We start from the raw sequence: 27,828 nt of genomic DNA, 5'->3' as shown, positions 1-27,828 counted from the left end.
TTAGTCTGTTTCAGCTAATCCCTCTTCTTTCATGATCCCAGCAGCCTTCCTAGGGGCTCTACTCTACTGGGATCAGAGAGCTAGATATGTCCTCTGGGAGCCTGGACCATCATCCATTGCTCCTGTTTGTGGACAGGGCTAAGCATGTTGTGTTCCCCCACCTCCTCCATTTACACATGTATACACACAGCCTCTGTGGTTTCCTCTGTCACTTTTAATTTAAGACACAAGTGAGTAAGCAGCCTCTACAGGCTGTATTCCCAGGCCCCCGCCCACCCTGACCTTTGGCCCAGAAGCTACTGCTTCAGTGTGTGGGGTGGAGGAGGGAGACTGGGTCCACAGTGACATTATTGCTGACCTCTTCTGTGAGAAAAAAAGCCACGAGACCCTTGTGGGGCCAGCCCTGAGTGCTCCTCTCCCAAGTTTAAGGCAGAGAGTGGGAAGTAACTGTACAGCCCTTTTAGCCCCCAGCTCTGGAGTGGCAGACAGCAATGAGGCCACATCCCTGGAGCTGGCTGGGGGAAGTGGGTGAGGAACCAAAGCCGTGGTCCCTGTAGAGCAGCTGTGGGGAGGGGAGGGCCAGTCCCCTGCTCAGTCCTGGCCACATAAGCCTTGGTCACAGGTGTAGGTGGAGAGGGCACTGACGGATGCTGCCCAAGGTGCAGTCAGTCCTGAGGCACTTAGGTGGGCGCCTATCTAGGCCATGCTTCTCAGTTGGCCTTGACCTTGGCAATACCTGGAGCTCCATTTTGCTGAAGTACACGGGGCAGCCGCTTGCCCTTGGTATAAGAGTGATACCAGAAGTTGGAGAACAGCATGAAGAAGATGGTGCCATACATCCAGATGAGGTGAATAATGACTGGGTGCTGGTAGTTACAGCTGGACATAAAGTAGTACTGGGAGATGTGCAGTGAGACCAGGACAAATTGGATCTAGGATAGATAAAGGTCAGGGTCAGAGGGAATACTGAGAGAACTAGAGGGGAAGAGCATATAGAGAAAGAGAAATGTTGAGTAGGGAGAGATGGGGTCAAAGGTGAGACAGACTGGATAAAGGGAGGATCCAGGCTAGGAATGTGGGGGGATGGTTATAGGTAAGTCAGGCCAAGCCCCTCACCAGCTGAATGGCTGTCATGTGCTTTTTCCACCAAAGGTAGGGTTGAGCCACAGGGCCAATGGCAGACAATCCGTAGTACAGGTACATTATGACATGCACAGAAGAGTTTATCATGGCATGGAAAGAGCCCATTCCTCCTGTGAGTAGACAATAAGACAGGGTCAGCAGAGTCCAGCCTCTGGTGCCCACCCTTTCCCATAGTGGCCTTCACCACTCACCCGGGGCAATCTTTACCCCCCACCACCAGCTCCAGGGAAGCACAGAGTGATGGAAGACATGTAGGAAGGTCACCTGCCCATCTTTCTTTCGGAGAATAAAGATCACCTGAGAGAAGAGTGAGGGAAGGGGATTCAGAACCTGGGCCTCTCCACCTCATTCTCCCCACAAGTTCTCACATCTCATATAACTACTTACTGTGTCCATCAGCTCAATGAACTTGGAGAAGAGGAAGAGCCAGGCCACCCGAACCATCTGCAAGAAGTTGGGATAGCCTTAGGACCTCATACGCTGTTCTAAGAGCCTCCCTAAATTGGGCCTTGAGCACAGGCCCCAAACTGGTCATATCTACCAGGTTGCTTATGACCTAGCCCCAGCCTCTACTTACCCTAAGTGCCTCAGGGCTGTTGGAATAGTCCACAGGGTCACAGCGCCAGGTATAGGTGCTCAGCCAGCCTGACATCAGGAACTAGGAAGGGATGTGGATTAGACCACCAGAGTTCTCCCTTCCCAGTCATCCCTCCCCTTCACTAGCTGAGGACATGTATCTGAACCTCTCTGGAAAGGAGAAATGCCATGCTCTGGCTCTATGGCCTGCTCCTTATCCTGCTGACAGAAATTAAAGCCCAGCATCCCAGGGGCCCACCTCATAAACAATGTAGAGGGAGAGTGCCACTAGTGAGAAGTTGTAGACAATCATGAAGCCACGGAGCTGGAAGGGCTTTCGATTAGCCATGATGCGAGGCCCAAGTGACAGAACGAAGTACACGTAGGTCAGGAGGATGGAGGTCATTAGCAAGGGGGACCCCATCAGAGGGTAGCCCTGGATCCGGGGATCTATGAATAAGAGTCAAAGAATCAGGAAGAGTCACAGGGTTTGAAGGGTCTTCATTAGGTCTACAGACATGAGGTCAGGTCGCAAAGGGTCAAGGGGTTCATAGGAACTCTCCATTAGAAGACAGCCCTAGATCCAGGGATCCTGGGAAAGAAGAGAGGAAAGGGCTGGTGGACAGTGTCTTACCTGCGTGCTTCATCATCTCTTGGTACAAGTTCATAACAGCCTCCATCCTGGCTCAGGACTCTGGGGAGGTACAGAGGGTGGATGTCAGACAGAGCCCACTGCACACCCCCATCCCACAGAGATAAGACACAGAACCAGACAAGAAAACTCCCAATGCCTCATTGCAGAAAGGACAGAACAGTGAAAGGAAGGAATTACTGGTAACTAGTGGGAGGAGGCAGTTTGGTTGAGGCATCTGCTCCCCACACGTCCTCCCTGCCTGGGAAGGGCTGTTCTACCCTTCCTCTCCACACGTTACTCTCCTCTCCTCTCCTCTCCACAGTTTTACTTCCTGGCCTCCCTTCCCCTCTTCCTCCACAAAAGGACTCTCAATTCCAGGTCTCTTATTGGAGAGTCTTACCTTCTCACCAACAGGGAGCTCTTGAAATCCGTCTCCCTTCCTCACCCGAGTCCCTCACCCCCCCAGCTCTGGGTCTTTCTTCTCTCTCAGGATTCTCCCCTTCAATCTCTCCTCTCCTGCCCTCTCTACTTCCCGTCCCTCTGGACCCTTCCAGGAACTCTCTTCTTCTCCCCAGGGTCCCTCCTGCCCCTGCCAGGACTCTCACCTCCCTGGGCCCTTCTTTTCCCTCCAGAACCTTATCCTGGGATTCCTCCTTGCCTGTGCTGGGACATTCATCTCCCTACGTTTCTCCTCTGCCTTCCCGGGGCTCTCACCTCCAGCCTCTCCTCTCCAGCGCTCTCCTCTCTCCTCTCGCAGAGCCCTTCCTCTCCTGGAGCCTGGCTCTTTGAGACTCCTGCCCCGGCGGCTCCACCTGTCTGACTAGATCTGGCAGCAGCCCCGCCCTCTGCCCGCCCCCGCTGTACTGCGCATGGGGTGGAGGGTGGGTCCAGGCCACAGGTCAGTGCCTGGGGAAGCAGGACCCACCAGGATTGGGAAAGCCAAGTAAAGCCCCAGGCTCACCACCCACCAACCCGGGACCAGCCTGATGAACTAAGGTCCTAGGTTCTGAGCCAGAAACCTCCTCCGACCCTAGTCCCAGCCCCAGCCCCGGCCCAAAGCACTGCTGAAAATCCACACCCAGCATCCTCTCCTAAGCTGGCCAGAACTTCTCAGTTTGTCCTACTTCAGAATGGGTACAGTCACTCTTCCCTTCCTGGGAAGGCAGGGAAGCCAGTGGCATGTGAGGGGGTTGTGGAGTGGGGGAGGTCGCAGGAATCTTCCCCTCCCTCAGGGAGGGGCCCTAATGGGCTAGGCCCCCTCCCCCTCAGGGCCTAAAGGAATGTCGGGGGAAGGCTTCCAGGGACATAAAAGCCTCTGGCCAGACCCAGGAGAGCATGGTACTGACAATCCCTGAGGGACAAGGCATTCTTGGAACAGAGCAGGGCCCAGGGGAGCAGGTGCCCCAGACTCCTTGCTTCCAGAGAAGCACCTGTGCAGGTGCGAAGTGAAGAGGCGCACCTCTGTCACCTCCCCGCCCCGCACACCCCTCACCTCCAGGAGGCCGGGCTTCTTTAGGCCCACCGTGGTCAGGCCCCAAGCCTGCGGTCCACATCCACCCCTCACCCAGCTCTCCACCCCCAACGGCGAAGGCGCCACGCCAAGGGCTGGCACACATGTTTCCTGCCTGACACACCACCCAGCACCTCCGTGGGCTGACACGCATGACTCCCGGCCCTCACGCAGCTCGGCCGCCGCCCAGGCACACGCACGGGCTCACTCGCGGGGCCACTCACACACGTGTGCGCGCTGCTTGGCCACGCTCGGATCCCCTCCTCACTTGCTCCCCCACCATCGGGCTTGCTGGCCGCCCATCCCCGGCAGGGCCCAGGCCGGGGCGAGGGCGCCAACACAGGTTCCTCCCTGACACATGGGAGCCAGCCAGCCTGTTATCTCTCAACCACCAGCCCCCAAGATCAACCCACACACCCGGCAGACCAGGAGGGACCAAGGCTCCTGGGAGGACCTCTCCCCAAGCTGCAGGAAAATCTGGGTGTGTCCCTCGTCGGGGAACTCAGCCCGTCCCTTCCTTCCTTTAAGATGGATCGAAAGGAAAAGGAGCCTGGCAAAGTTGGGGGAGCCGGGGGAGGGAAGGGAGAGGAGGAGGGAGAGGGGTAAAAGCACGGGTGGTGGAGGAAGGCCTGGGTGTAGGCAAATGGGGGCCAGAGACGGGGGTGTGGGGGAAGGAGGGTGCTGGCGAGGCCCGGCCCCAGGGAGCTGGGACCTCCCACCCACTGGCTCCGGGAACAGCCTCTCCCACAGCCTGGGCAGGGCAGGGCAGAGCTGGGCCGGGCTGGCAAGGCAGGGGGCGCCGGCACGTGGAGAGCCCGTGGAAGGTCCAGACTCACCCGTAGGGGCCAGGCGGGCAACGGCGGAGGGCTTGGAGGGAGCAGGGCCACAGAGAAGTCCCCGGGGCCAGCCTGCCTGCCTGCCACTTCCTCATCTGCTGGGCCGACTTTCTGTCACCAGAGGGGGAGGGGCGGGCCGCGCGGGGGGCGCCCGCTGATTGGGCGGCCAGCGGGGCCGGAGGCCGGCAGCGCAGGCTCGGCCGGGGCGGGGGCAGAGGCTGGGGCGGGCCGCCGGGTCCCGGCAGGAAGCGCCGCGGCCCGGGTTCCCCACCTCTTCCCTCACCGCTCGGGCCCGCCCTGGCCGATTACAGCGGCCTGGCCACCTCGGGAGCACGCCGTCTCTTCCCGACGTGCAGCCTCGGACCCGGCCCTGTCCCCGGGTGACTGCTCCCCGGCAGGACCGCGCATCTGTGTGCGGCAGGCCCAGCTCAGGGCTCGGGGGAGGGTTCGGCCTTGCCCTCAAAGAGCTCCCTCTCCTGCAGGGTGAGCGCAGAGCGGCGGGCGGGAGCACACTGCGTGTGCTGAGGACGGACTGGTCTTTGCGGGAGGGAAGCCTCACGAGCCTGTACACTTGAGGAGCCCTAAGCGTTAGGATCTGCTGCGAGGGCTGCCAGGAATGGAGGTGGGAGGATACAAGTGGCCCGGGGCAAGCATAGTGAATCACTGGCTAAACTGGCCTTCGAGGTAGTGAAAGGAAAAAAGGGAAATGAAGCTGACTGCGGCTGAATGTAGTAGGTCGTGAAGGCCAAATGAGCGATCTGATTTTTATTCTAGAAGCAGAGGAGAAACAGTAAAGATTTTTGAGGAGACTATAATCAGGCTTGTATCATAAATTCATCAGACGTTTATGGACCACCCAGCGTCCCTGCACTCATGGGGCTTGCAGTCTCTCTGGCTTAATCACTTTACTCTGGCAGCCAGTGTGAGGAGGGCACAGGAAGGAGACCAGGTGACAAAGCCAGCCTGACCAAAGAAGATGTGGCAACTGATGGGATTGGAAGAGGCGGACAATGTCGAGCTTTCCTCCAGACAGCTGGACTGGCTCTCTATATATTTATTTATCTATTCTACACCCCAGCCCCCACCTCCACACTCACTAACTGGACTCAACTAGTGGGTGCAAAGGACGGAGTAGATTTTAGTGAAATGGAATTTCTACCTCCAGCGGCCCCTGGAACAGAAGCACACAACCATCTAATAATTGCTTGCAGGATTGGATTGTGTAAGTGTGGACAGAATTTGGGAATCTGGGCTACTCTGGGCACACTGCCTATGGGGCAGCCCTGCTCCGCAAGGAAAATAAACACAGTTTTTAAAAAAAGGTCGGGCACGGTGGCTCATCCCTGTAATCCCAGCACTTTGGGAGGCTGAGGCGGGCGGATCATGAAGTCAGAAGATTGAGACCATCCTGGTTAACACAGTGAAACCCCGTCTCTACTGAAAATACAAAAAGTTAGCCAGGCGTGGTGGCAGGCGCCTGTAGTCCCATCTACTCAGGAGGCTAAGGCAGGAGAATGGCTGACCTCGGGAGGTGGAGCTTGCAGTGAGCCCAGATCCAGCCACTGCACTCCAGCCTGGGCGACAGAGCGAGACTCCCTCTCAAAAAATAGAAAAAAGAATCGGCCCCGTGCGGTGGCTCAAGCCTGTAATCCCAGTACTTTGGGAGGCTGAGGCGGAAAGATCACCTGAGGTCAGGACCAGCCTGGCCAACATGGTAAAAACCCATCTCTACTGAAAATACAAAAATTAGCCGGGCATGGTGGCGCATGCCTGTAATCCCAGCTACTCGGGAGGTTGAGGCAGGATAATTGCTTGAACCTGGGAGGCGGAGGTTGCAGTGAGCCGAGATCGAGCCACTATACTCCACCCTGGCGAAAGAGCAAGACTCCGTCTCCAAAAAAAAAAGAGGGAATTCGGAAGACGTGGTGGTTGGGAGAATAAGATATTCAGGCCAGGCACGGTGGCTCATGCCTGTAATACTAGCACTTTGGGAGGCCACGGCGGGAGGATTGCCTGAGCTCAGGAGTTCGAGACCAGCCTGGGCAACACAGTGAAACCCCATCTCTACTAAAACACACACACACACACACACACACACACACAAAAATTATCCGGGTGTGGCGGCATACGCCTGTTGTCCCAGCTACTCGGGAGGTTGAGGCAAGAGAATTGTTTGAACCTGGGAGGTAGAGGTTGCAGTGAGCTGAGATTGTGCCACTGCACTCCAGCCTGGGCGACAAAAAAAAAGGTGTTCATAAATGGTAGGATAGGCTGGGGATGGTGGCTCACGCCTGTAATCCCAGCACTTTGTAAGGCCGCAGCAGGCAGATCACTTGAGCTCACAAGTTTGAGCCTGGGCAACATCGTGAGACCCTGGCTCTACAAAAAATACAAAAAATTAGCCAGGCATGGTGATGCATGCCTATCGTCCCAGCTACTCTGGAGGCTAAGGTGGGAGGATGACTTGAGCCCAGGAAGTGGAGGTTGCAGTGAGCCAAGATCACGTCACTGCACTCCAGTCTGAATGACAGAAACCTTGTCTCTAAATAAATGAATAAATGACTCCACAAATGGTGGGATATAGCTATGTGAAAGTTTAGTCCTAGAGCTTAGGTAAGAGGTCTGAGCCAAAGTACAGATATGACCCAGCCCATTAGTACCCACCCTTGAAAGGAAATGGCAGAAGAATTCACTATTTAAAAAGCTCCAACACTAAGATCCTAACTGATCTGGTCCCCGCCTTGTCCTCTCATTCTACCTGTGACACTCTCCTGGGCCCCACCCAGTGCTTTAACCATTCCCCGAGGATGTCAGCATCTTTCATACCCCCCTCAACCCTCGCCCCCTGGCTCAGCACAAGGAACAGTCAGGTCTCCTAGGCAGTAAATCACTCCCTCCTCTTGCTCCCACAATTGTAATTATCTGCTTATCCGCATCGCAAAACTATAAGTTCCTCTCAGTATGGGCCATGTTTTGTCATCTCTGTATCTCCAGCATCTGGCCATTATCTGGTACTCAGTTGACCCTCTACGTTTGTTGAATGAATGTTAGTGTGAATGGGATGATGTGGGAAAGGAAGAGAGGCCAAGGGAACCAGAGTCAAGGGGAGAAGACAATAAGAATTTGAAAGCCTTTCCATTTCCCTTGGGAACAGTATCACTGAGTCCATAAATATTTATTGAAAGCCTGTGTTCCAGGCATACTCCAGTGATGTTGGGTGTGACCTTATGTAAGTTGCTGAACTTCTATAAAATTGGAGCAATAAGAGTACCTATCTCATAGGACTGCTGTGAAGACTGAAGGAGATAACACATGTAAAGTGCTTAGCACTGTTTCTGTCTCAACATTTAATGGAGAAGGTGGGAAAGTGCCCAAAATATCAGGAAGGTACATACTTATATGTAGATTCATGAGCATTATTTTAATAATATTTCCTAAACAGTTACTCTGTGCAAACCACTGTTGTGAGAGCACTATTGAGAGATTTTGGATTAAATGTCCATCATAAGAGTGCACTAGAGACAAAGAAAGCAGACTATTGTAGATGATGAAACCATCCCAGAGGCCAAACGCAGTAGTGATAGGAAACTTCAACTGTGTATTTATTTACCTGGACCATATTGGTAAATGACCATGGCAGGCCCTCAATAAATGCTGACTGATTACATGAATGAACATGCTCAAAGACAGTTGTTCAGCTCTTGTCCCAGGTTGTATCACACCCCTCTCCCCTTTCCTGAGTTTCTTTTGTTCAGTTTGGCAAACTGAACAAAAATGGATCGGAGCAAGCATCTTTAAATATCTGATATAGACCACTTAGCCCCAAATCCTACCAAATGGCATCTTCATGGCCCTGGGGTTCCTGCAAAACACTCAGTCTGATAGGAAAGACAGACATATAGATGAGCAATTATATATGTGGTGAGTGTTCCCATAGAGATAAACCCAGAGGGTTATGAAAGCACTGGTGTGCGGGGGCACCTTAACTCAGTGTGGAGGCTAATTCTTGAAGATGACGCAAAAATGACACTTAATTGAGCATTAAAGGTCACTTTCTAGGCCGGGTGAGGTGGCTCATGCCTGTAATCCCAGCACTTTAGGAGGCCAAGGTGGGTGGATCACCAGAGGTCAGGAGTTTGAAACCAGACTGGCCAACATGGTGAAACCCCATCTCTACTAAAAAATACACAAAAATTAGCCAGGCCTGGTGGCAGGCACCTAAAATTCCAGCTACTCAGGAGGCTGAGGCAGGAGAACCACTTGAAGGCAGGAGGCGGAGGTTGCAGTGAGCCGAGGTTGCACCACTGCACCCTGACCTGGGCGCCAAGAGTGAGACTCCATCTCAAAAAAAATAAAAAAAAAAGACACTTTCTAGAAAGCAGGGAAAGGCATTCTAAACAGAGTGAAGCATGTATGTGAAGGCATAGAAGCAAGAGATGTGGCGGATTTGGGAACGCTAAGTGGTTTGGTATGACTCCAGTTCAGAGGGCATATGGAAGGACAAGAAAGGCATGAGTCAGTTTATGAAGAGCCTTGCATGCCATAATAAGAAGACTGGATTTTATTCTGTTCATTTTTCAGCCCTAGCTGCAACTAGAATCAACTGGGGAGCTTTTAAAATATCAGTGCCTGGCTCTCACCTCCAGATTGATGCTAGATGGTTGTTCTCAATGGGAAGAGGCCGAAGCATGTTTATATGCTGTGTGGAGAGAGACAATGGGATCCAGCATACACATTAAGAGAGCAGCCTCTGGCTAAGGAGAACGGAAATAGAGTAAGTTCGTCAGTGGAATGGGAGGAAATTGAGGGAGTTTTGTCTAAAGGAGTCTATTTTTTCCTTCAGTCAGATGTCAGGTATTTGCTGAACGTGGGGGATGGGTAGGTGGTAGGATAAGGAATTGTAGGGAAGTGGTACAGTCTAGAGTAGCTGATGATGGAATGCTGGGAAAGCTTGGTGAACAGAGTGGAAGGCCACGCTGGGTGGGAGACCATAAGGAGTGTACCAGTTTAGAAGGCTGTGATGTTCTCCAGCAGAGCTAAGTGAGTGGGAGTCAGTAAAGCGGAAATAGGGATCTGTAGGGAAGCCAGATGGAAGGCCTTGCTTGGGAGAGGGTTCAGTGAAGGCTGAGTAGACTAAACTAAACCAAGGGTACACTGATAAACTGGAGAAACTGAAGAGGTCAAGGAACTCATAGGTTTGATAAGGATGAAGGCCAGGTACAGTGGGGAAAAGAAACCCAGTCCAACAACTAAAATTCCATCCCTTTCATGGAGCCTTCCTGACTAATGGGAAATGAGGTGGCGACTTCCCCCAGGTCCCACCCTGTCTGACTCACTCCTCACTCACTGCTCTTCAAAGGGCCCGTCTCCATCCTCTTTCTCAAGAAGATAAACCATGGATGTCGTTTCTCCAGAAGTTCAGCCTGAAAATCACTATCTGTATGAACTCGATTCCCATGATTTTCTGAGGCTTTATATGTTTCAGCACAAATATTAAATGGAGGTAGGATCAGAGAAACAGAAATGGCAATGAGGAAAAAAATGGAAAAAGGTACGCCTGCATGTTCATGAGTGAGTGAGTGAGTGGAAGAGTGGAGGGAAAACACAATAAGAGATGGGGTATCAGTTATGAACAGGAACTGAAGGTCCAGATTGAGGGGCAACAGAACTGGCAGGTGGAGATGGAAGCAGCCTCCTGGGGGCTGTGTCAAGCTTCTCCATTTTCCATCCTGTAAAGGACAAAGGACACTTCCTACACAGTACCCACGCAGAAGAGGTGATGGGAGGGTTAGCCTGTGAGGATGGGAGAGCGAAGATGAGGGCAAAGAGTTTGCCAGTTAATAATTCTGCATGTCCCTGGGCCCCAGCCAGCTAGTTGGTATCCTCTTCCAAAGCAGGCTGGGACCTTGGCTGAAGGAACCAGGGCTGGAAAGACATCGGGCTGGCAGAGGGGAGAGACGGCATGCAAACATTCTTTGGATCTTCTGGAATTTGAGGGTTGGCCTGGACCCCTGAAAGGTCAGGGCCAACGTCTGATCCATCAGTGGGCAACCAGTGCCTACATACTATGGGTATCATTCACTGTTCATTGAACTGAACAAAAGAAACTTAGAAAGGGGGAAAGGGATGTGACAGAACCTGCAGGAAAAGCTCTGCAGAGAAAAAAGGAGAGGCTTTTTGTTAGGGGGCAAACCAGGGGATGCTATCAAGATGGAGGAAAGGGAGTTGGTAAGATCCAGAAGACACATGAGAAGGACCAAGAGGGGAATGAGAAACTTATTATTCTATTAGTACTTTTTCTGGCAAGGATGAAACCAGCTGCGTTCCATATGTTCGAATGTTTCCATCCTGTAAGGTAAGTTCTATGATCACCTCTTAACAGATAAACTGAAATCAGAGGTTGAAGGCAATTTTTCTAAGGATGGGGGCTTGTGGGGTGATGTGGGGGGCAAGGGGCAGGGGGATGGTTTCAGGAGGAAACTGTTCCACCTCAAATCATCAGGCATTCATTAGATTCTCATAAGGAGCGCACGACCTAGATCCCTTGCATGCACAGTTCACAATAAGGCTCCCGCGTCTATGAGAATCTAATGCTGCTGCTGATCTGACAGGAGGAGGAGTTCAGGCGTTAATGCTTGCTCACTTGCCCACCACTCACCTTCTGCTATGTGGCCTGGTTCCTAACAGGCAGGAGAATCGCTTGAACCTGGGAGGTGGCAGTTGCAGTGAGCCAAGATCGCACCACTGCACTCCAGCCTGGGTGACAGAGCAAGACTGTCTCAGAAAGAAAGAAAAAAAAGACAAACTTGGCAAGAGTAAGATATATTATCAAGAGGAAAGCAGAAGAAGGCAGGGATACCAGCTGGGAGCCAGCTCAGAGGTCTGGGTGTGACATAACAAAGGCCTGACCTAGAAGAATGGCAGTGAGAAGGAAGAAAAGGGGATACAGCAGAAAGAAGACCCAGAACTAACAGCAGATGTCCAGCTGCATAACTCAGGTGGGGCAGGATGGAGAAAATGAATGCAGTTTGGGACATCCTGAGTTTGAGGTGAGATGGTCCATGGCCCAGGGGTTGGGGACCCTTGGGCTAAAGGATATGGCTAATGAAAGGCCTTCATATGATAGAAGGTTAATGAGTGGCCCCAGATCATGAAATGTTTTGAATTTTAAAAAATGAGTTTACTTTATATTGGGATGTCTCTGAAGATTTCTTTCTTTTTTTTTTTTTTTTTTTTCTGAGATGGAGTCTCACTCTATCGCCCAGGCTGGAGTGTGGTGGCGCTATCTCGGCTCATTGCAAGCTCCACCTCCTGGGTTCACGCCATTCTCCTGCCTCAACCTCCCGAGTAGCTGGAACTACAGGCGCCCGCCACCACACCCGGCTAATTTTTTGTATTTTCAGTAGAGACGGGATTTCACTGTGTTAGCCAGGATGGTCTCGATTTCCTGACCTCGTGATGTGCCTGCCTCGGCCTCCCAAAGTGCTGGGATTACAGGTGTGAGCCACCGTGCCCAGCCCGTCTCTGAAGATTTTAAGTGGCAGGCTGATATGATCCCCACTGTGCTTTAAAAAGACAAATTTGGGGATGGGCACAGTGGTTCACACCTATAATCCTAACACTTTGGGAGGCCAAGGTGGGTGGATCACTTGAGGTCAGGAGTTCGAGACAGCCTGGACCAACATGGTGAAACCCCATCTCTACTAAAAATACAAAATTAGGTGGGCGTGGTGGCATGTGCCTGTAGTCCCAGCTACTTGGAAAGCTGAGGCAGGAGAATCGCTTGAACCTGGGAGGTGGCAGTTGCAGTGAGCCAAGATCGCACCACTGCACTCCAGCCTGGGTGACAGAGCAAGACTGTCTCAGAAAGAAAGAAAAAAAAGACAAACTTGGCAAGAGTAAGATATATTATCAAGAGGAAAGCAGAAGAAGGCAGGGATACCAGCTGGGAGCCAGCTCAGAGGTCTGGGTGTGACATAACAAAGGCCTGACCTAGAAGAATGGCAGTGAGAAGGAAGAAAAGGGGATACGGCAGAAAGAAGACCCAGAACTAACAGCAGATGTCCAGCTGCATAACTCAGGTGGGGCAGGATGGAGAAAATGAATGCAGTTTGGGACATCCTGAGTTTGAGGTGAGATGGCCCATTCAACAAGCAATCTAAAACATAATACTGTGCATTCAGGAGAAAGGACGGAACTTGAGAAAAAAAATCTGAGGATTCTCTATATAGAGGTGAAACCACACAAAGTGGACTGGAGTGTGGTAGCTCTAGTTTTGGCTGTATTCAGAAACTTTCCCATCCCCTGCTTTCATTTCCTTTGAGAAATTCCCTACCCCATTGGCTCATTAATGCTGGTATTCTTCCCTACTTCCTCCCAGGCCAAGCTCCTAACGGCACATAATCCAAGTGAAACCAGAGCTCTCCCATGAGATGAGTTCTAATAATGTAGAGTGGAGAAACGCAGAGACAGAGAGTCCAGACAACACATGAGCCTCTGAGCCCACCTAGAGCCATCCACATAACCCAAATACAGCTGATTCTTTTTTTTTTGTTTTTTTATTAAGCCAGTTTAATTGTAATTTTTATTAGGCTAGTTTAATTATAATGTCTTGCAATCAAAACAGTCTACTAGACCATCACATAAAAATGAGATTGCTCAGGAGAAAGTAGAAGAGACTAACAGTTACCACTTGAGTGTTGACTATTTGCCTGAAGGGCCTTTTTAAGAAGCTTGGACTTTATCTGGTAGAAAATTAAGAGCTACTAACTTTAAATACGTTTTGTTGAAGGTGCTCTTTGAAGTTGGTACTATAATCCCATCCTATAGAGCTGGAAACTGAGGTTCTTGGAAGTGAAGTAACTTTCTAAGGTCACACAGTGGATAAGTGTCCAAAGCAGGATATGAACTTGAAAATAAATAAACTGCAATAGAACTATGGGTGCGAGAATGGAAGTGTGTACGGGGCACAGGAGAGGTACAGTTTAAGAATGGTCAAGTGTACAGGAGAGGAAGTAGGAAAGACTTTACAGGAGTAGGTGACATTTGAACTAGAAGGATGAATTATTTATCAGGTGAATAAGGGGGTTGGAGCAGGAAAAAGAGAGGGCGTTCTGCGTAGGGCAGAGCATGTGTAAGCCCCGGAGGTATAAGGCAACACCTGACTCCCAGCTATGTCCTTATGGCTACAGCTGAGAGCACTTATGGCAAAGTGGCAAGAATCGTGGAGTATGCCATGACAAAACAAAGTCTGAAGGACTGGTGGTCAATGTGGTGGGAAGAGAGGCAAGCATGGCACCAAAGAGCTCTGGTTTTGATCTCCAGTGAATTACACACAGCCACCCACAAAGAACTGAGCCCGACCCAGCAAGCACAGACAAGCGAGGCAAGAATTCATCACAACTGCACAGAGAAAGCTATGAGTGGTGAAGGGCCCCCTTTAGGGACAGACTGTAGAAAGACTATGGAACTGAGTGGTTAGCTAGTTTAGACAGGGAAGAGATACAGTTCAGAAGGCATGAAAAACAATATTTCAGGTGAGAGGTCTTGTCATTTGGCCTCAAGTCAAAAGGATACAATTTCTTAATGAAAGAATGTAGGCAACAACTAGGTGGGAGAAATAAAATTCACAAAACTAGATTTGAAATTGACTTATGTCAGGTAATCCAATGTAAAACTGCTCCAGTGCCTACTCTGCACGTTACTAGGGAGATACCATGGGGGATGAAGTATGCACAAAAAGCGTCTCCTGAGGCTAAGTGCCTGAGACATGAGCACAGGGGAGCTGCAGAGGGAAGGAGAGGTTATGACCTCTTAGAGGAATTGGTCAATCATTTATTCAAGCAACAATCACTGACAGCAGAGATTTCCAGATGTTACCCTATGGATATATAATATGTATTGAGCTTCTACTGTTGTCAGCATTATCCTAAGCACTTCATATGTATTAATCCATTTAAACTTCGCAGCAACCCTATGAAATAGCCATTGTTATCGACCCCAGGAATAAGGAAACAAAGGCATAGAGAAGTGAACTAACTTGCTCAAGGCCACACAGCTGGTAAGTCGCACAGCTAGGATTTGAACTGGGGCAGTCTGGTACAAGAACCTGCTTTTTAAACCAAAATGTTATTTTATACTACTTCTCCAAAGACAAACAAATCATGATAGTAATAATAATAGTAGCACTACCATTAATGGTGTTTATGATGGGCTAGATGCTGTAGTATGCCAGGCACACACATTATCTTGTCTAAGATCACTCAGCTCTCAGGTGGAAGAGCTGGGATTCAAACTTCAGGATGCTTGAACCTGGGAGACAATAAAGTGCACCAGGAGCTAGAATAAGTTTGTACAAGGTACAAATGTGGAGCATAAAAGAGGACGTAATTAATCTTACCTTGGGAATAGTGTTGAGTTGTGGGTTACTAAAAAACTTCACATAGGGGGGTGACTTTTTTTTTTTTTTTTTTTTGGAGACAGGTCTGGCTCTGTTGCCCAGGCTGGAGTGCAGTGGCACAATCACAGCTCACTGCAGCCTTGACCTCCCAGGCCCAAGCAATCCTCTCATCTCAGCCTCCCAAGTGGCTGGGACCACAGGTGTATGCCACCACACCTGGCTAATTTTTTAGTAGAGACAGGGTCTTCCTGTGCTGTCCAGGCTGGTCTTGAACTCTTGGGCTCACACAGTCCTCATGCCTCAGCTCCCAAAGTGCTGGGATGACAGGCGTAAGCCACTGCACCAGCGAGAGTGGGGTGACTTGTGAGCTGAATTTTGAAAGATTGGGTATTTGTCAGACAGAATGATAGGGCAAAGTGTTCCATGCAGAGGGAACAGTGGGAATAAAGGAATGGAGGTTTGAAAGAGCTGTCACATTCAGGAAACTGCAAGCAATGTGGACGGCCTGGGAATTGAGTGGGTGGCATTGACACTAAGAAGAAGGAGGCAGGGGGCTGCATCACACAGAATCTTACTTGCCTTTCCAGAAAATCTGAGCTATTTTTTAAGCTTTTCCAATGAGGTAAATGTAATGGCCAACACGAGTAAGTAAATATCCCTAGGGAATCTGGTGGCTTAGTCTGAAGCTGTTCAGACTAGTAGGAATTCTTTGAAGACTATTTATCTTAATAATGCATGCATGCTGGCTGGGCATGGTGGCTCACGCCTATAATCCCAGCACTTTGGGAGGCTGAGGCAGGAGGATCACTTGAGCTCAGGAGTTTGAGACCAGCTTGGGCAACGTGGTGAAACCCCATCTCTACCAAAAATTAAAAAATTAGCCAGGTATGGTGGCATGCACCTGTAGTCACAGCTACTTGGGAGGCTGAGGTGGGAGGATCACTTGAGCCAGGAGGTGGAGGTTGCAGTGAGCCAAGATCACACCACTGCACTCTAACCTGTATGACACAGTGAGACAGTGTCTCAAAATAAAATAATAATAATAATGCATGCTAAATGTGTGGTCTCTGTTTTAAATTACTCTTAAGTAAAATGAACATTCCAGGATAATTTTACCTTGTGATTTTCAGTATGCCTGGCACACCCACCCCTACCAACCCACCCACCAGGTATGATGGGTCCATATACCCCCACCTCTACCAAAAATACAAAAATTAGCCAGGTATAGTGGCACGTGCCTGCAGTCCCAGTACTTGGGAGGCTGAAGTGGGAGGATCACTTGAGCCTGGGAGGTGAAGGTTGCGGTGAGCCAAGATCACACCACTGCACTCTAGCCTGGGTGACAGTGAGACAGACCGTGTCTCAAAATAATAAAATAATAATAATACATGCTAAATGTGTATTGTTTTAAATTACCCTTAAAATGAACATTCCAGGATGATTTTATCTTGTGATTTTCAGTATGCCTGGCACACATGGGGAGTAAACTATCAAAAAGCTTTCAATCAAAGGAATAATGTGATCAGATCTGCAGTTCAGAAAGACCTATCTGGCAGCCTTTTGGAAGACAAGTTAAAGTGGGCAGGACTGAAGATAAAGGATTTTAATCAGGGGAGTAATTAGATCAGATCTGCAGTTTAGAAAGACCTAACAGCCTTTTGGAAGATGAGTTAGAGTGGGCACGGCTGGAGATATGGAGTCTGAACAATACTTTTAGTAAGAAAGGCCCAGAGCCTAAACTGTAGGACAGGGTGGAGACAGAATTGGTAGGATTTAGTATCTGATTAGGTATGAGGGGGTTGGGGACCCAGAGGGAGAATAGTTTAGAATGGTTTCCATATTCCTGGCTTAGAAGAAAAACAGGTATGTAGGCTAGAATAACTGGATTTGGACATTCAACCAGCTGTGGATCATATAGGTAGAGATATCCACTAGGAATCTGCAGCTCAGCAAAGAGGTCTGAGCTGAAAATAAAACTCACTTAAGTTATGCACATAAAAGTGGTGGTCACAGAGAAAGCAGGCAGAATAAGAAGAAAAGGGGGTTAAGGACAAGTGCTAAAGACTAACATTTAAGAAGCAGGCAGAAGTATAAAACTCCAAAAGCTGCAGAGAAGGAATGGCTAGAGAGGGGGATGAACAAGGAGAGCGTGTGCCATAGAAACCATGGGGGAGAAAGAGACTAAAGGAAATGGTCAGCATTAATGCTGCAGATACATTACTATGAGGATTGAAAAAACTCTGGGTTTAGTCACTAGGTCAACAGTGATCTCCGAGTTTCTGAGGAATGGTGGAAGTAGAAGCCCAAACACAGGGGTTAAAAAGTGAATGGGAGGTAAAAGAAACAGTGATTCTAAGCAATGTGTTTCAAGAGCATGGCTGTGAGTCAGTGAGAGGCGATGTAGGGTCAAGAAGGATCTTTTAAAATGGACGAGACACTAAAATGGCACTATCTAGGGCCATGAAATGTAGCCCAGAGAAATTGGCAAAAAGAACAAAGGATAGACTGGGTGTGGTGGCTCACGCCTACAATCCCAGCACTTTGGGAGGCTGAGGTGGGAGGATCGCTTGAGCTCAGGAGTTTGAGACCAGCCTGGGCAACACTAGAGACCCTGTCTCCATTACAAATAATAATTTAAAAAATTAGGTGGGCATGGAGGCACAGGCCTGTGGTCCCAGCTACTTGGGAGGCTGAGAGGTGGAAGGATCACTTGAGCCTGGAGGATCACCTGAGTTGCAGGATCACAGTGAGAGGTGGTCGTGCCACTGCACTCAAGCCTGGATGACAGAGTGAGACCTTGCCTCAAAAAAAAAAAAAAAAAAAAAAAAAAAGAACAAAGGATGTCTACATGGGGAATGTGGGCAAGAAAAGATGAAGCATCAAAATGACCACAAACAAGGGAAATTAGGGTTAGAATTAGGGAAGGCATTGGAATGGTAGAGAAAACACAGGAAGACGAGCATCCCAAGGCACTTTATATTTGACTCACTAGGAAAGGTTATCTTCATGTGGAAAAAGTATAATTTATTGCCTCTACTGGAGGAGTGTCTTGGGTACATATATCTTGCCTGGGGAGAGAGAGATGTCTGAGAGTGGGAGGGTGACTTCTAACACACAAGGTATGTCAGAACTTGTAACTTGTGATAACTTTGTGGTAACTTACCATCTCTTTGATGAATCTTCACTTAGAGAAAGATGTTTAGAAAGCAGTTTCAATGTTGTGGTCTGAAGGATGTTGGTATGTTAAGGTGTAGGTGACAGCGAGGGAACATCAGGAACAGTTTATAGGAGTTTGAGGGACTTGGGGGCTCATCTAGGAAAATTTGGCCTATTTATGTAACAGTTATGTATCAAGGAAAACAAAACAAAACAAAACACCTGGGGATAAATGGGTTTGAAAATCACTGCCACAGACTTTAGACCTAAAAAGGATCACTGGGACCACCAAGTGAGAAAACTGAGGCTCAGGGAAGTGAGGTGCCTTGTCCATGATGTACTTAGGGAAGCTGCCATGTCCAAATGGCACGTGACTCATTGAGAGACCACAACAGGAATCCAAGAGCTGCCTCAGTGACACATGGAGCTCAAAAACAAGAGATGGTAGTTAAAGGGAAGAAAGGAACTTTGTCTTGTGGGACAAAACACATGCTGAAGTGATGGGGCACCACGGTCTCGTCAGATGGTTTGGAGTTTGCCTTCTGTTCCAATTAGAAAGCCCCATCTACACAGTGGCAAGCCCTTTCCAAGGGTTAGTCCCCGTGTGTTCAAGGTTCCAGGCAAGAGTCACATCGAGCCTCCATAAGTAGGCACTGTGAACCCTCAAGACTGAGCAGAAAAAGACCACAGTCCCTGTTCCTACTTCTGGCCCAATGCTACACTTCAGTAGGCTATTCCCTAATTCTGGAGCAGATAGGAAAAGCAGATGGAAGAGAATGTGCACCCCTTCGTAGTTCATCTGGACTGTAATCAGGAGCTGACCCAGGGTGGGCGTTTGGAAGGACTCAGCCTCCGTCCTGCCTGGTGCTGGGATCAGCTTACACAGCTCCTGTGTCCACAGGGCACAGAGAATACATTGTCCATAAGGAGGATTATTCTGTACAAGAAGCTCAGACAAAGGGAGAGGTTGTTTCCAGCTGCCTGGGGGAGGTGAGAAGGGGGTGGGAAAAGGGACCAGCCTCGCACTGGGGCATTCCTGCAGAGTTCAGCTTCTTTTCTGCAGCAGCACAAGAGGAGGTGGGCAATTACACCCCCTCCAGCTCAATCCTAATGCTGGGACCCACTATGGAGTTGTAAGGAGCACTTGGCTACAACCTATCTATCTTGGCTGTTTCCCAAAAAACGAAAGGGTTGAATGAGGTGGACCAGCTAAGTAGGGCAGCAATAAACACCAGAAGGGGAACAGAATGGGGTGACTGGCACGATGAGCAAAAGAGAGGTTCAGCAATGACTGAATCCCAGGCTCAGGGCAGGACTGGAGAGAGGTCCTAGGCAATGGGCCTTATGCTGACATTGATTGGATAAGCTTCCGCCTTCAGCAGGATGAACTCTGTCCTGTAGTAAGCTCTTGACGTTTCACAGCTGCTGCTTCTTTCTCCATCCTAGACACAAACCTAGGAGACAATGGCCTAATCTCTTTCTCCAGGGGACCCAAGAACAGGAGAAAGCACGATCTCCAAGCAAAACAGGGCAGTCAAAAACAGAGGCATGTTACCAGAGTAGGCCAATAGTCACCTTTTGCAAATCCTAAATCTGAGGCAGTAAATAGGTCATGTCCCCTTCTTCAAAGGAAATTCTATATGTATTCCCTCCTGAGGGAATGAGTATGTTAGGGGTGGGAGATACATACTCTCTAGAGGCATTTACTAGACTGTATGGACCCCAAAGTGGGAGACACTCGTGAGATATGTGTACCCCAAATGATTGTTTTGAGGATGGGGGATAAAAATGAGAGCATGCACTCCTACAGTGCTGAATGTAGAGGAGTCCCTCTAGAGGAAGGAGTGTTTGCTTAGGGGAACAAGATGTAGGTGACATCCTGCATACGTTCCTGTTGGGGCAAGAGGACATTTCCATTCTTGGATGACAAGGAATCCATTTTAATAGTATGGCGGGGATGAAGTCAGTATTTGCCTGGGACACAAAAAAATCCTGCGGTTGGTGCTGTTCAATAGGAGGAAACCTTTTGGTGGAGTAAAGGGCAACAGTCACCAATAGACGCTCCAGGGGTTTCAGAGAAGCACAGCTCAAACTCTACCCAATATGCCAGTTAGCTTTGACATTTCCAGTGGGAAGGGAAGAGGTGAGAAGATAGAGAACACCTCAGCAGGCTGATGAGTTGGAAGAGTTTAAGTAGGGGAAAGGTCTGTCTTTGCCTCAGAGCTGGTGACCAGACTCCCCTACTGCTATGTATTGTGGTCAGTGAGCTTTGTGGATACCATTCCTCGTCTTGATGGAATGGTAACAGATGTGACATCTGGGACCACTTTTCCAGTCCTTTGCTGCCACAGCCTGGCAGAACTTTGTTTGGCACTGAACAAATGCCAAAGCACCAGTGTGTGATAGAAGAGAACAGAAAAAAGGCAGCTGGAAGGTATGAGCAGGAGGGAAGTCACAGGATTTTTAGATCAAAGCTAATTAAAGATATGAAAACTTTTTTATGGAGAGCAAATTAGAACTGCCTTGCAGCACTCTTGAAATTGCCTCTGATCCCTATGTAGTGCTCTCATAAATTACTGTCAGACAACCCTGAGCCAGTGAACATCAATTTAAATAACTTTATTCAGAGGAATCCTCTGGTCCACTTCTGCTGACTCAACCCCTGCCCATGCCGACAAACAAGTACTAAGAAAGGCAGATTAGCCTGAATGTCTAAATTCACTTTGTTCAACTTTATAAAAGCAGTGGGGGTTGCCCCCTCCCACCATCAATCTGGTTCACCATTTGGGCCACAGGCTTAGGGAAATGAAGGAAAGCCATCCTGGCCAGTCGAGAAACTGGGCACCATTATGAGGTCAACTAAACCCTGATGGCAGTGTGAAGTGCAATTCCCTTCTCCCTCCAAAATAAGAAACACGAGTCCAGGGGAAGGGGCTTTTTCATGTGCTAAGAAAAAACCCTTTCCCACATAGTCCTGCCTGGCAGAGCCACTTCCTGAGAAAGCCTCGTGTGATAAGGGTGGGGTAAAGAATAGGGGACTTTATGACTATTTGCCAGGTAAGAGCCAAGTTGGCTTTTCAGAGCATAGAAAGGACAGCAGGCCCAAGCTTCACCAGAGCTGTAGGCAGGCATTTTTTTTTTTCTTCCTGACCCAGAAGCTTCTTCACCTTGCACCTTAGAGGGACACCCAGAATGAAAACCGGGCAGGAGGGCCTGCAAAGACAGTGTGCCTCTAAGAACACAGAGGTTGCTACAGTTTTTGGCAGCATGAAATAAGCAAAGCCTTATTTGATCTTGTGTCCATCAGCTCACCATTGACATGAGGCAGTATCAGATCAGGGTAAGTTCTGGATCAAGGACTGTGGAGGGTGGTGGGGAGAAGGATCTGTAGAAACTATCATTTATTGAATACCCATTATTTCATATACTGTGCTAAGTGCTTTACATTCATTTCCTCATTTTAATCCTCACAACAACTCTATAAGGTAGGTATTATCACCATTTACAAATGAGAAACAGGCTCAGAAAATTAGGTCACTTGTCCAAGGTCACACAGCTAGTCAGTGGTGGAAGTGGGATTTGTCTGTTGCTGAAAGCCCATGTTCTTTTTATTGTACCCATCTAGGTGAGCCTTGAGCAAAAGATAATTTCACTGCCCAACTCTGCAAAGAGCACCAGGGAGTCGAGGTTGCCAGCCACACTCACCGCTGGTAGGGATGCATTGAAGCCGACTTGATGTTGGTTTTTATTCCACTTGGCATTTTCCCTGAAAGGAACATGAAGAAAGACATCTCAAGCAAGGTAAGACTTTCACGACAAATCAGAAATGTGGTATCTCAGGTTCCCTCTGTCACCTCCTTTATCATCTCAGAACCTCTGTAGCATCTGACCTTGTTTGACAAAGGTCAGAAGTATGGTTCTTCACCCAGCTCTCTCCCTGAAGGTGTCCATGAGGAAAGAAGTGATATGGGAGAATAGTCTGTTCATCCACTCTTAGAAAAGATAGCTAAACCTGTGTGACCCCCATTTAATGTCACAGGTAAAAAGAGTACTTTCTCTCATTGTTTTTTTTTTTTATATCATAAGAACTGCAGAATCTTTGTTTTAATTGTCCCTTCTCCTAGACAGCTTGGAGGAAATAACTCTTCTAGCTGCCTCCATCTAGACTATTCTAAAAATGAGTAGGAGAGAAAGCAGGAAGCCAAGAGCAAGAGAGGCATGATACAGAGAAAAGAATACATGTAGGACTGGAAAACTGGCCTGCGTGTCAATTCCTAATGCACCTACCAAACGGTCTTAAGATCTGACCACTGATTTCTCTACCTAAGAAGAGACACTGACAACATATCTAATACCAGAATAAATGGGACCAAAGGATAGTTGACACAGAGATGTGAGATGGAGATGGGAAATGAGAGCAGTTTCTGTTACTCAAAGTTCTTCCTCACTCTCTGGTGCCTATGCAGAGTCTCAAATGAGATTTTTTACTTCTGAAAATTATTTCCTGGGTCACAGTACAAAGGAGAAATGGAGAAAATCTCTAGGTCTAGAGATGCTGGAGGCCCAGATAATCTAGCTTATTCCCTCCAACTCCCCTGCTCAAAGTCAACTTCCTTTCAACCCCTGCCACCTTACCTGGTTGACCTGCTTGAGCCATTTGTACCCCACTGAGCATTGGCTGCTGCTGGCTTGGAGCTCCTGCCATCTGCACCTGCTGTAATCCTGAGGTTCCTGCAAGGATCGTCCCAGCTCCTGGCTGGCCTGGCTGGCCAGGACCACTGCTGCCTGAAGGTCTCCAGTTAGACAGTCCTTTCCCAAAGGCAACAGCTGCCACCAAGGCATTAGTGTCTGTAGGGTTAAAGGTCTGCTTGTTTGGCCGGAGACCTGAAGAAAAAGTAAGTGGGGATCCTGAAGTATGTTTCTGATGCAGGACTGAACGTGGCAGCTGGAAGACCAGTATGAGTGCCAGGGTTTAGAGTTCTGAATTCAGCAGCATCTAGACTCCCTCACAGCCCATAAAAAGAGCCAGAGGACCCCCAAGCCTATCTCAGAATTCTCTCTTCTTACTTTGCCCATTTCCTCCACTGCTTCAGGGTTGGCCTTAAATACAAAAGGCTAACAGAATGGATGCAAACCCTAAAGCAGTTCACTCTTGTGTCCTAACTTCACTACTCTCGAAACCATTCCCATTCCAGTGATCTTATATACCTCTCCTTCTCTGTTTTGCCACCAGTCCACCATACCTCCACTCTCTGATTCTCGCTCCTCTTTGCTGATTTTCTCCAGAAGGTTTGAACACATTTTATTCAAGCTCTGGATCTGCTTCTGTAACACACAAATTTGTGCAGAGATTAGGGTAACTAGGAAACGATATGGACAAATTTATTCCTTGGGTTCTGCCAGAAGCAGCTTAGGTGCAACCAACTATGCATCCCTACTAGACAGGAATGGTAATGCCTAGCTTCTCATGATGGGATGGGGATGGGGCAGCAAGGCAGTGACTCAGTCCAACCTGGGCTGCATCTGCACCAATGCGGGCAGCATCTGTCGTCAGTTGCTTCTCCTGTTCTTCCACCTCAGGGTCAGGCTTGGTTCTCAGATGGTCAGGGACTACCTCATGGCTGAAAACGGGCACCCGTCCTTCAGTCTGCCGCTGCAACACACAGATTTTATTGATCCTACTATGCACTCCAAGAAGATTCTATCTGGCCTGATATACAGTCCCATCCACAGGCAAACAGTGCATTTTCAAGGAAAATACAACCTAAGACATAATATCTAGTTTCCTAGGACACAATCTCCTTTACTCCAGCCTTCATTTTTTGTGTTTTCTCACATCCCTATCTCTACCAGACCTAGAGGCAAATTAAACTATCACTGTCTGCCACGTTTCAAAGACTGAAACAGACAAAGTCACCAAAGGGCAGACTTTGTGGCTTGAGACAGATGTTGGAGAAGGAAGGTACCAGCCTTGGTGACATACCCCTCAGGTTATTACAACACTATTTGGGAGTGGCTCTCCCACCTTCAGAAGAACAAAAAGCAAGGCCTCCAAAACTATTTCTAAGTTCTCAGCTAAGAACTTAATTTCCCTAAATAGTAAAGAAGCCTAAAAAACTCCTTAATTTCCCAAGTTGTATTCTTTTTCTGCTCTTACCATGAGATCTTCATCTCGGTCTGGAGACAACACCAGAGGGATGATGACCTGGTTACGGAACAGCGGTGTTTTTTCATGCTTCAAGACCTTGTTCAGAGTGTTCAACTGTCCAGAAAGCAAGGCAAAGCTGTCCAGGACAGATGGCCTGTTGGCAGTAAGCAGGTGTCAGAATGTTCCACCCCTTCCTTGGGTGGTTCTTAGTAAAATAGTCCTAGTTCCTTCAGGCTAGGAACACTCGGATTTATCCCCAAAAGTCTCATAGCCCTATGACTAGCCTAAGTGGGAAGAAACTAACAAGGATGACAGGGTTATGAAAGAGGGACATAGTTTCAGTTTATGAAACAGATGTAGAAAAAACCCAGTTCATTGTTTGAATGAGGTGAGGAACAGTGGCAAAATAGGACTATACTGTTATAACTAAAACTTCAGAAACCCGGTAAAATCCTTCTTTCCAGCCTGGAAATAGGATCCACACTTCAGAGTAGGTTGGATCTAAAGGACTCAGCCATATTTGTGGCAAGAGATTCAGCACAAATAGAGCTGTAATAGGAGGACCTCCTCACCAGAGAAGTCAAAGGGTAAGAATTGAAAGCTATAACGAACTTGGGTTAGGAAACCGAGCATTTCTCTACTTCCTTGCCATGGAAGCCACTTGCTAAATGTTACGAAACCCAGCTCTTTCCAAATCAAAAGATGTTTGTAAACTGATAAATGGTTACATCATTAGAAGTGTCCTATTCATCAGAAGGCTAGGCCCCCCCACCCATAAGCCCTCCCTAGCTTGCCCTGGCAACCCTTACCAGGTCAGCCGGCCATACTCGTTCTCCAACTTGCAAATGAAACTTCCCAGTGAGTTCTTCAGATCAGCCACTTGACTCAGCAGTGCATCTAATGATGCCTCAAGCTGCTTCTCCTCTCTCTGCACCAATAGGAACAGGTTGGTTACCCAGATAAACGAGTATGACACATAGAAAGGAGGGCTGAAAAGCCAAGGAGATGGTGTGCAAACACCAGTCAGGTAACAGGATCTCATTGGCATAGGATAACCAGGTTGTTTCCTATCTGTGGTATTCGGGTTATAGACAGCATCAACCCTGAGACCTTTCAACCGTTTGCCTGACCCAAGTACTTCCACCAACTGATTCCTTTTTCCCATCCGCTCCTAATCTATGCCTGGTTTTTCTCTGTATTAGGTACACCCTACACTCCCTCATTGAGACATTTTCGACAAACCTAATGCCAGATCATTATCTCATGTGCACCTCTGTAGCACATGCACTCCAGCTTCTTCCATCCTAGCATTTGTGAGCCTGGCTCTCTTGTCAGTCTCTGGGAAATCTGCCTACTCATGAAGACTTCTCTGAATACCAGCCCTGCTCTCCTCTTTCCCTCCCCCCACCAACCACTCCAGCTTTCCATCTGCTCTCATCATTTCATGTTTCAACCTTCTCCTCGCTGAATTAATATGCACCCATCTATCTCTGTGTCAATATTCCCGTGCCTCTTTCACAAGCTCGGTCAACCCAATAACATTTCTTGAGACTACCAGCTGCAGGAAACTAAGTGACAAATGAAAACCAAAACCGCACATGCTTCTAAGCACTGAACAAACAAATTAAAATGCCGGGGGTCTGCAAAGCATTTCCTTCCCATCGGTGGTATCCTGTTTTATTCCATTTCTTCACCCTTAACAACTATAGGGCACAGGCTGGGAAGAGTGATGCAAAACTATCTTGCAAACCTGCTAAGGTGCCTGACAGGAACTTGATCCTGGGTTCCACCATGGCCTCACATTACAAGCTGCTTAGCTTTCGGACACCGCGGCCCACAATTCCCTCACTGCTTGGGCTTCTTTCCAATTAGATCCCCTGCTATATCGGCATCCAACAGCCTCCATCCAGCAGCTTAGGACAGGGCCTGAGCCAACCCACCACCTCCTGAGCCGTCTTCCTTGGACTGCATCTCGGCCTCCCCGTATTACAACCTAATCCTTTCCCACGCCAAGCAAGTCAGTGCTGCCTCCTCCCTCCGGATTTAGCCCGACAGCCTTCTGTCAGGCGAGCTCCACCCCCACCTCTCATCTGCGCCGCTCCCTCTCCAATTAACCTCGCCCCCCAACCCACGTTCCCTTATCAGCCGTGGGTTCTGCCCTCTCTTCTCAGTCCCAACTCTTCATTCTCCTTAGCCAGCCCACTCTGGCTCCCTGTAGCCGAAGCTGGCCAGCCGCTAGCACTCCCAACGCGGCTCTCACCTGCATTGCGGCGGCCGAGGCGACTGCAACGATTTCCACTTCCGGTTTTCCTGTCAGCAAACGCCTCTGAGAAGGCTTCGTCCACCAATCAGAAAACTGGAACTCGGCCCTCCCACCCACTTCCGGTTCCTTCCGGGTGCCGAGGTAGCCAGGTCAGGGGTCAAGAGTGGAACACACAGGCCCGGGCCGGCGCGGGAGGGCTTGTGTGATGGCCTCGGAGCGCCCCGAGCCGGAGGTGAGGGGCGGGCGGACGCAGCACTGGGCCCTGAGATCCGAGGGGGAGGGTCCGGCGGGCAGGCGTGGCGTTGGCCTCCTCTGGGTCTGGGGGTGGCCGGGCTGCGTAGCCTCGGCAGGGACCAGCCCAGCCCGGAAGGCCCGACTATGGTACCCCTGCGGACTATGGGACGCGGTCTGCAGTTTCCTCGGGGAGCTAAAGGAGTAACTCTTTTTGCTTTGTTTTGTTTACTGACGTGTCATCCGCGTCGTCAACTCTTTGACCTAATGATAGTGGTATTAACAAAATTTGTATTTTGACTTTCTGTTGCAGTTTCAATGGGCAACACGGCAGTAGATTTAGTTTGCCGGTTTTTGTATTTCTTTAGGCATTGGAATGCTGTAAACAGCATGAATTCATTTAGTTCTAGGGCCCATGCTTTTAGAAAAGCAGCTTTAATTTCATGAAAAAAACATTTGAGTCGGACTGAGACCTCGCTCCAATATTGGCGCTGTCATGTAGCTAATCTGTGCAAGCTCAGGCGAGTCTTCCCCGATCCTGTTTCCTTCTTTATAAAATATGTGTCTTACAGTGTGTTGTAAGGATCACATGTAATAAACCAGAAAGGGGATATGAGATATTCATTAGATGCCAAGGAACATGCAAGGAACCTTATATACATTGTGTCATTCAGACTTCTGCAAGGAAGATGGCGTTCTCACAGAGGAGAAAACTGAAAAATGAGAAAGATTTAGTACCTTACTCAAATGCCACTCATTCAGGAAGTAGCAATTTGGAGTTAGAAGATCTGAGCTTAAAATCTCAGATTTGGATAAAACACCACCACTAGGAAAGGTGCCAGTATATTAGTAGGTGGAAAGGGTGAGAGATGTGTATAATGATACAAATAGTATTCATTACTGCATACATACTGCATGCTTGGCACCATTCT

The 27,828-nt window shown here is 48.8% G+C and overlaps 3 protein-coding genes and 1 long non-coding RNA gene across 16 annotated transcripts in view; 2 read left to right on the top strand and 2 right to left on the bottom strand.

The window, feature by feature from the left end:
- Window positions 1–196: 196 nt before the first annotated feature.
- LOC105494886 (ELOVL fatty acid elongase 1) lies at window positions 197–21,998 on the bottom strand. Of its 4 annotated transcripts, none has more exons than XM_011763829.3 (8): window positions 21,960–21,998; window positions 2,354–2,413; window positions 1,979–2,169; window positions 1,721–1,801; window positions 1,531–1,587; window positions 1,335–1,440; window positions 1,117–1,253; window positions 197–932 (listed from the first exon to the last, which is right to left on the bottom strand). In XM_011763829.3, exons 2-8 carry the CDS (start codon window positions 2,397–2,399, stop codon window positions 711–713), a joined length of 840 nt encoding a protein of 279 aa, XP_011762131.1. In that variant the 5' UTR covers window positions 2,400–2,413; window positions 21,960–21,998; the 3' UTR covers window positions 197–710. The 4 variants fall into 4 exon arrangements, with proteins under 4 accessions (XP_011762131.1, XP_011762129.1, XP_011762132.1 ...); XM_011763827.3 differs by lacking the exon at window positions 21,960–21,998 and adding an exon at window positions 4,700–4,813; XM_011763830.3 differs by lacking the exon at window positions 21,960–21,998 and adding an exon at window positions 4,281–4,687.
- Window positions 4,918–9,585, top strand: LOC139362759 (uncharacterized). The gene is made up of 2 exons (XR_011622029.1): window positions 4,918–5,182; window positions 5,474–9,585. It is a non-coding gene; the product is annotated as an uncharacterized lncRNA (long non-coding RNA).
- LOC105494885 (mediator complex subunit 8) lies at window positions 20,859–26,793 on the bottom strand. 3 transcript variants are annotated; one of them, XM_011763826.2, is made up of 7 exons: window positions 26,663–26,793; window positions 25,212–25,330; window positions 24,412–24,556; window positions 23,767–23,907; window positions 23,498–23,579; window positions 22,890–23,138; window positions 20,859–22,020 (listed from the first exon to the last, which is right to left on the bottom strand). In XM_011763826.2, exons 1-7 carry the CDS (start codon window positions 26,666–26,668, stop codon window positions 21,956–21,958), a joined length of 807 nt encoding a protein of 268 aa, XP_011762128.1. In that variant the 5' UTR covers window positions 26,669–26,793; the 3' UTR covers window positions 20,859–21,955. The 3 variants fall into 3 exon arrangements, with proteins under 3 accessions (XP_011762128.1, XP_011762126.1, XP_070950675.1); XM_011763824.3 differs by lacking the exon at window positions 26,663–26,793 and having other exon boundaries at window positions 25,212–26,553; XM_071094574.1 differs by lacking the exons at window positions 22,890–23,138; window positions 26,663–26,793 and having other exon boundaries at window positions 25,212–26,553.
- Window positions 26,733–27,828, top strand: part of LOC105494884 (SZT2 subunit of KICSTOR complex) — a 62,943-nt gene continuing 61,847 nt past the window's right edge. For all 8 annotated transcript variants that reach the window (XM_011763822.2, XM_011763819.2, XM_011763820.2 and 5 more), the window contains exon 1: window positions 26,733–26,897. In XM_011763822.2, the coding sequence (XP_011762124.2) occupies window positions 26,871–26,897 (27 nt within the window). In that variant the 5' untranslated portion in view covers window positions 26,733–26,870. The remainder of the gene's footprint in view (window positions 26,898–27,828) is intronic.

The sequence above is a fragment of the Macaca nemestrina genome, chromosome 1 (assembly GCF_043159975.1).
Source record: "Macaca nemestrina isolate mMacNem1 chromosome 1, mMacNem.hap1, whole genome shotgun sequence".
Lineage (NCBI taxonomy): Eukaryota > Metazoa > Chordata > Mammalia > Primates > Cercopithecidae > Macaca > Macaca nemestrina.
The sequence above is the reverse complement of the archived record's forward strand: the minus strand, read 5'-3'. Positions and strand labels throughout refer to the sequence as shown.

Bases quoted from the DNA above. Each gene is read 5' to 3' on its own strand.
- LOC105494885 (XM_011763824.3), bottom strand. From the start codon at position 25,567: ATGGGAAAAAGGAATCAGTTGGTGGAAGTACTTGGGTCAGGCAAACGG. The intron at 23,580-23,766 runs GTTGGACTGAGT...TGTGTGTTACAG, and splicing joins TTGGTGCAGATGCAGCCCAG to AAGCAGATCCAGAGCTTGAA. The intron at 22,021-22,889 runs GTAAGGTGGCAG...TGTTCCTTTCAG, and splicing joins GGCTCAAGCAGGTCAACCAG to GGAAAATGCCAAGTGGAATA.
- LOC105494886 (XM_011763829.3), bottom strand. From the start codon at position 2,399: ATGGAGGCTGTTATGAACTTGTACCAAGAGATGATGAAGCACGCAG. The intron at 1,802-1,978 runs GTGGGCCCCTGG...ATCCCTTCCTAG, and splicing joins CCCTCTACATTGTTTATGAG to TTCCTGATGTCAGGCTGGCT. The intron at 933-1,116 runs GTGAGGGGCTTG...TATCTATCCTAG, and splicing joins ACATGACAGCCATTCAGCTG to ATCCAATTTGTCCTGGTCTC.